Genomic DNA, 7,939 nt, shown 5'->3' with positions numbered 1-7,939 from the left:
AGATTATGGCATCCTCCACAAGCGTGACTCACAGACGATTACAAGACTTTCAGGAGGGGGCCAAGGAGAACCTTTACCAGAGCAGAAAATGCCTTTCAGCCCCATCTCTAACGAAAGGGTCACACGTATACACATTCACACATACATAAGCAAAGTGGCAGACAATTTCATCATAGCAGCAGAGATACACTTAGAAAAAATAAATACTGTTGATGCTCACGTCTGCACTAGGAAAGAGGGGTCCTGAGGGTATAACTTGGAGGGATTTCAAGGGCCGGGGCAAAGGGTCCTTTTATTTGATAATAGCTTTCACCTGGCGTTTCCTCCCCCAAATCCAGGGCAGCCAGCTCTTTGGAAGAAGCCACTCTCACCTTCCCCTCCTCAAACTACCAACTCACCTGTTGCTGAAACAAAAATGCACAGATCCCAAAAGAAAGAACCCCCTAGTTAGCCATTAAGAAATGAACAGAATCTACCACACCTGAGATTACTTGGAGTGGGCAGCCAGAACCACATGCCCTATTTCCCTGAATGTTGTTTTGGATCTATCTCACCCAAAGTCATTTGGGTTCACCCTCTGGGAGAAGGGCGAACTAGCCTGGACCACCCCTTTATTTCTGGTGCTTTTATGGTTGCTTCCAAAATTTTAAACCAATCTCACACGGGAGTGAGGCAAGAAGTTACCCTCCCCACCTAGGAATCCAAATGGGAAGAAAGGCTACCACAAAAGTGCAGGGCTCTAAACCAAGCAACAGGACCTGCAAAAGCAGACTCGCACCATTCCCCAGACACCAAGAAGCATCTCCCAGCCATACATCCGCATGGACTCTAACATGGTCTCTCCTAACAGAGGTAGCTGGGGCAACTGGGGAGTGGAGGACTTCAACCTCCCATCAACCTGGGAATCCCTGTTTAAAAGATACTAAAAATAAATTAGTAAACATCGCTGTTTACAGAAATAGAAATCATTTCTGTTTCCAAAGGCCTCTCACCATCCCAGTCCTGGACATTTCCAAGACTGCCACCCCTAATACACTCCTCAAGGTCCGCCCTGGTGGGTGGATAAGACACCAGAGTCCTTTGAGACTGGGGAGCTCCTCAGGCACCTGAGAATTCCGGGTTCACATCTCTGCTTCCAGGGAAGGGAGAATCTTCAGGACTCCGGAGAGTAACGGGGGTTCATCCCTTCTCACCAGTTCCTAGGGGTTGTCTCGAGGCAACCCTCCCCCTTTCAGGATGATCTACGTGTCGTAAGAACTCCTGCTCTTTTCAGGCCCCCAGTCCCTCCCCAGGGTCCAACATGCCAGTCTGGACCCACCCTCAGAGCAGAGGAACCAGTCTGTGCCTTGGTAGAATGACACGGGGAAAGAAGGTTGGGCAGAAAGAAGGCAGGGGTAGTATGGCTGGGGGGGATCGTCCTTGCGGGGGACGACTAGCAGCAATGACTGTCAGACAGGCTTGCGGTAAGGCTGGACGCCTGGTCGGGAACGGAGCCGGAGCTGTCCACCAGGCTGGCAGGTTGCGCGTGGACGCGGGGTGTGCGGCGGCGCCCCCGGTACTCGATCATGTCGGGATGATAGGCTGGGTGGCGGCGGGCATGCTTGGTCAAGTGGTCGCTCCGGGAGAACTGCTTGGGGCAGAGGGGGCAGGAGAAGCGCTTCTCGCCAGTGTGTGTCCGGTAGTGGCGGGCCAGCTCATCGGAGCGCGTGAACTTCTTGTCGCAGTCGAGCCAGTCGCAGGAGAAGGGGCGCTCCCCCGTGTGGGTGCGCTGGTGGGACTTCAGATGTGACGACTTGTAATAGGCTTTGTTGCAGCCCGGGAAGGGGCAGCGGTGGCGCTTGGCAGCAGGTGTGACTGGCCTCCGACGGGGACCTGGGCCCGTGGCAGGGGCCGGACCCACGCCAGGGGTCGCGCCAGAGACGGCATCCAGGATGGCAGGCGCTCCGGAGGCGTCAGGTGCTTCTGGGACCTCGAGCGCGCCGGAGAAGTGCTCGGGCCACGAAACTTCGGCCGGGTTGGAGGCCAGGGCCGGCTCCAGGCACGGGGTCGTCCCGGAGCACGGGGTGGGGCCGGAGGAGCCGGGCGAGGCGCGCAGAGCTTCCCCCGAGTTCTCCCCGAAGCCCTCCCCAGCGCTGCCGCTCAAGTCAGCCAAGACGCTTGCAGCCAGCAGGTGGGGCGCGGCGCCGCACGCGCTGGGGCTGGGGGCGGGGACCTGGGGAAGCAGGGGGACCGACGCGGGTCCCGGTGGTCCCGCACCCGGCAGAGAGGACTCCGGCGGCGCCGCCGCACCCACCTCCGAGCCTGCGGCTTCTCCCGCGCCCTCGGGGTCCTGCGGGCGGCGGTGAACCACGGCGCCCGCGGACATGGACACCAAGCATTCGGCAGCGAAGTAGTCCAGACACGCCACGGCTGCTGACATGCTGGCACCGCCGGGCCGCCGGCGAGCGCGGTCTGAGCGCAGCCGGCTGCGAGCGAGCGAGTTCTCCGGAGCGTCCGTCCCGCAGCCTCGGAGCGAGAAGCAGGAGGCCCGGTGCGCGCCGCCCGCCGCCCGCCGCCCGCCGCTGCTGCTGCTGCCGCCCGCGCGGAGCCCGCCCCGCTTGACGCGCCCCTGACGCACCGGAGCCCGCGGGGGCGGCGGGACCCGCCCTGGTCCACAGGACACCCCCTCGGAGCGCGCGGCCCACCGGCCTAAGTCCTTTTTAACAGCCTAGGAAATTATCTTGTCTTCGCGTTCTTGCCTCTGCTGGCGAGCCAGGTAATTTTAATAAAGAGAAAACTCTCCGATCGTAACTTCTGGGCAGCCTGCCGGCTTCGCCCCCCCTCGCCCGCTGGTCCTCCGCCAGCTGGGTGTCCGGCGGAGTCCGAGAAAGTTTTTTTTTTTTTTTTTTTTTTAAGGGAAAAAATGCTAATACCTGACCTGTCTTTCGATTCATAATGACGATCGCTGGTTAAGCGGGCTGGAATTGCATTTCAGTTCCGTCCACCGCTGTCAGACCAAATTTAAAATCTCCCGAAGTCTGCATCAAAAAAGTTTTCTCATTTAACAGTCCCGCTGTTAATCCCGGGTCGGTACCAAGTCCCTAAATAGATCCACTACGTAGCCATTAATTAGTAGCGTTTTGAATCAGAAACATGTTTAACCTTGAAAAAGCAGAGAATCCTCTCATGGTTGAAATTGAAACTTAAAATCCTTTGAGTAACGATTTAACTATTCAGCCAACGAAAGAAAAAAAAATGCATGTTTAAACTGCATTAACCTGTCACGGGCATAGGAACAGATTTCCACGCTGAAATATAAATTATAGACTAGTAGCGAGATAAACACATTAAAATGGACTCCCACAATTTTAGTAATAGAAAGTCACGCTTCTAATTAGACTACATCTTTTATTTTTCTTTTGACAAAAAATTAAAAATTAAGAAAATGCAGCAAATGATATGGAATTGCTCATATGGTGTTTTGTGATTGTGGAGGTTTTTCTTTTTTAATATAATCAGACACGTGTTATATATATTCTTGTATTTATTCACTGCTTTCATTTATTTTTCCTTCTCTGATATTTAGAGATTGAAAAAACATAGAAAAGCAAACAGGATGATTTCTAAAAATGGGCATAGCAGGGGTTTTGATGTACACAAGCTTTACTGATACATTGAATTATGTGCATTTTGTTTGCAATTCTTCCGTGCTTTTTCTTTTGACAATTAAAATACATATACATCAAGAGTAGCATACCTTTATGTATTTACTTCCTAGAATAATCAAATGTGAAATATTTGTCATATTTGCTTCAGGTTTTTATTTATATTAAAGAAGACAGAGTTAAATGTCACTTTATTTCCCTCCTTAGTCCCATTCACCATTCTCCCTCCTTCCCTAGGTAATCAGCATTATAATGTGTGTATTCTTCCAGCATTTGTCATTATACTTTATTACCTAATTACCTATATATATTTATATATAAATCTATATCTATGCTTATGCATTTTAAATGTTACAGTAGTGTACATATTATTTTGCAACTTACTTTTCCCCCTCAGTATGATTTTGAGAATTATCCATATTGATACCTATAGAATCTATTCATTTTAGTAGTTTTATATTATTGTCAGCTTTATTATTTTTGTGGATATTCCCTTCTAAAACAGATAATTGTTGTAAAGTTGCTTGCCTTAAAATTTTAGACAGTTAACTCTTAATCTACACATATAAAAATTCTATCATAGATAGAATTCTTTACTAGCTGCTTTTCTTTTAATTTTATTATTTAGAAAAATGTAAAGATATTTTAAAATGCAGAGAGAATATCACAAGCACCCACTTACCTATCTCATAAAATTGGTAAATGTTCATATTTTGCCATATCTGTGTCAGGTCTATTTTTTAAATTGAACTATTTAACATTTCTGATAAAATTGAAATCTCTCAGTACTCCTCTCCAAAATCATTCTCCACCCTTTACTATAAAGGTAAACACTATCATGAATTTGGTAAATAACTTTACAATCTAGGTTTTACACTTTTACAACAAATTAACCCATAAAAACACAGAACATTGCTTTGTTTGATTTTTTAAAATGTACATGTGTGGTGTTAGACTGTACCTATTCTGTGACTTTTTTTCCCTTCATGGTATGTTTCTGTTCTTTCTCTCCATGGTGATAAATACACATCCAATTCATTCATTTTAATTGCTATACTGTATTTATAAGTCCATGCATGTGAATGTGTCCTGTTCATTCATTCCCCTATTGATGAATATTTAAGCTGCTGTCAATGTTTTGGTATCATGGGCAATGCTAGTATGAACATATGTGTACATGTGTGCCATACACATATGTGAGGATTTCTCTGTGGGGAATCTAGATGGGGAACTGCTAGCCTGCTCACACATTTTCAGTTTTATTAGAGACTGCCAAATGTTTTTTGAATTTATACACCCATCAGCAGTGTATGTGAGTTGTTTCTCTCACATGACCTTCAATACTTTCTAGATTCAAAGTTTTCTTATTTCTGACAATTTGATTTTTTAAAGACTCAGTATTTCATTGTTTTATTTGAATTTCCCTCACTGCTAGTGAGTTGAGCATTTTATTGGCTATTAAGATTTCTGAGTCTGTGATTTGCTTTCTCACAGCCACCCATTTTTCCAATGGGCTGTCAATATTTTCATCTTTTTTTCTCTTGATGTGTAGGGGCTCATGCATATAAACATTATATTGTCTCAGTCTGTGACTCCTCTTTTAACTGCTTTTGATGTGTTTTATACTACAGAAAATTTAAAATGTAGTCATATTCACTGATCTCTTTCTTTATAGTTAGTGTCACTTGTGTGTCTCATTAAAGAACTCTCTTCCATACCTGATGCCATGGAGAGAGGCTCCTATTTTTTTTTTTTTCCTTAATGTTGTAAAGTTTTGCTTTCTATACTTGTAAAGCTGATCCACCTGGGACTTTTTTTTTTCTTCCCAGTGGTGTAAAATAGGAATTACTTTTACTCCTTCTCTCCCCCATATGGAAACCCTATTGTTCTGCCTCAAATTTACTGGACAGCCTTTCACTCCCACATTAATGTGTAATGCCACCATGACTGAAAATTAAATTTCTATATATTTGTGGATATGTTTCTACTTTATCCTTCTCCACCAATCAAACCAATTCTGAGCCAATACCACACTGTTTTAATTATTATGGCTTTATAACAAGTCTTCATGTCTGGAAGGTCGTTTTCCTCTTTTGTTCGTTTTAAAAATTATATTGGCTATATTTGGACTTCTACTCGTCCATACTAACTTTAGCATCAGTTCGTCAACTTCCATTGAAAAACTTTTCTGGTATTTTATTAAGTTAAACTTATAGGTTAAATTTTGGGAGATGTGACATCTTTATAAAAGAGAGTCATCCAATACATTAATATTATTCTGATTTCTTCATGTCCTTCAGTAACATTTTATGATTTGTTAATGAAACTCTTGTGCTTCTTTGTTAGATTTATTCCTAGGTACCTTACAGCTTTTGTTGCTATTATAAGTTGGATTCCTTTTAAAGTTTTTAAATGGTTATTTTTGCTGTTTGGAAATTTTGGAAATTGATTTTGGAATAATCTTGCTTTAGCAAACATGCTGAATAATTTATTTGCAGATTCATTTGTATTTTCATGTAGATAATCATACTATCTATAAATAACACTCTTGATACCTTTCCCCTTTTTTTATCTCAGTGGATGGGCTGGGACCTCCAATATAACATCAAATATTAAGGGTGGAGACCAAGCATTGTTTTCCTATTTCTAGCTCATTGAGAATGCTTCTAATGTGGTATTATTATTTGTGATATTCTTGAAAGTTTTTGGTAGAAACCCTTTATCAGATTAAGGAATTCCCTTCTATCCCAGTTGAGTTTAAAGTAGGAATATTTTAAAATCATGAAATGAATACTGAATTTAATTAAGAGCTTTTTCTAAAACTATTGAGATGATTATAGGTTTTGTCTTTGATACGTTAATGTAATGGGTCACTTGGATAGATTTTTTTCTAATGTGGCTATATCTTCGGATTCTGAGATCAACCTTGTTTGCTGTATGTATGTTTATTTTTAATACAAGGCTGAATGCTTCCTATTTTTAGCGTCTATGTTCATAAATGATATTGGCTTATAATTTTCTTTTCTTGCACTGCTTTTGTGCATGTTTAGTATCAAGGTTATTGTTGTTGTTAAGTGCCATTGAGTCGACTTCGACACTATGAATAAGTGGTGTCCACAATGTCCTGTCCTCAACAGCCCTGCTCAGCTCCTGCACACTCATGCCTATGGCTTCTTTTATGGAGCCGGTCCATTTCATACTGGGTCCTCCTCTTTTCCTGCTGCCTTTTATTTTTGCCAGCATTGGTGTCTTTTCCAAAGAACCTTGCCTTCTCGTGATGTGCCCGAAGTAGGACAGCTTCAGTTTTGTCATTTTGCTTCCAGTGATGTTCCAGGTTTAGGGCCCACTTGTTCCTCCTTCTAGCAGTCCAGAGTATCTGTAGGGCTCTCCTCCAAGACCACATTTGAACTGAATCCATTTTCTTTTTTCTTCCCAGCCTTCTTCACTGTCTAACTTTCTCATCCTTGCATAGTAATGGGAAATCTGAGGGTGTGGATGATCTTAGCCCTTGGTCTCCAATGACACATCTTTGATCTTTCCTAATTGTTGCATGCCTGCCCTTCTGGACCTCAGCCTTCTTTTGATTTCTTGGTTGCAGTCACCATTTGCATTGATGACTGAACCAGGGTAAGCAAAATCTTTAACAATTTCAACGTCTTCGTTTCACGATTCTTGTCTTCTTGATATTCAAATGCAGTTCTGCTTTGGCACTTTCTTCTTTTACTTTCATCAAAAATTGTTTCAAATCATTGCTATTTTCTGCCAGTAAGATAGTGTCATCTGCATATATTAAGTTATTGATATTTCTTCCACCAATTTTTACTCCTTGTTTCTCTGAGGCTAGCCCAGCTTTTTGTAGATGTTACCCTCATAAAATACATCTGGAAAGTTCCCTTTTTCTATATTCTATAAAAGTTTGTATGATTTGTTTCTTGATGTTGGTAAATCTCATCTGTGAAATGATCATATTTTGAAAATTCAATTCAGTTTCTCTCATGGTTATTCATTTATTTGGGTTTTGTATTTCTTATGGGGTAAATTTTGATAATTTACGTTTTTCTTTACAAATTAAATATTATATTTAAGCCTTTAAATTTTTGGTATATGGTTCATAGCATTCTCTTATTATTTAGAAATTTTCTACAGCATCTGTAATTATATCCTACTTCTCATTCTTTATATTTTATGTGTAAATTCTCTATTTTGTCGTTTTTGTTTTCACAGAGGTTTGTCTATAGTCTTTTCAAATAGCCATCTTTTGTAGAGCATATTTGTTTCTTTTAAATATATATGTT

General features: G+C 42.6%; 1 protein-coding gene across 1 annotated transcript; it reads right to left on the bottom strand.

The window, feature by feature from the left end:
• Positions 1 to 1,432: 1,432 nt before the first annotated feature.
• On the bottom strand, positions 1,433 to 2,419 carry KLF14 (KLF transcription factor 14). Its single transcript, XM_054726545.1, has one exon. The coding sequence runs from the start codon at positions 2,417 to 2,419 to the stop codon at positions 1,433 to 1,435; it is 987 nt and encodes a 328-aa protein (XP_054582520.1).
• Between the last annotated feature and the right edge of the window lie 5,520 nt (positions 2,420 to 7,939).

Source organism: Eptesicus fuscus, chromosome 14, assembly GCF_027574615.1.
Source record: "Eptesicus fuscus isolate TK198812 chromosome 14, DD_ASM_mEF_20220401, whole genome shotgun sequence".
Classification (NCBI taxonomy): Eukaryota; Metazoa; Chordata; class Mammalia; order Chiroptera; family Vespertilionidae; genus Eptesicus; species Eptesicus fuscus.
This window is presented reverse-complemented; position numbering and strand designations above follow the sequence as displayed.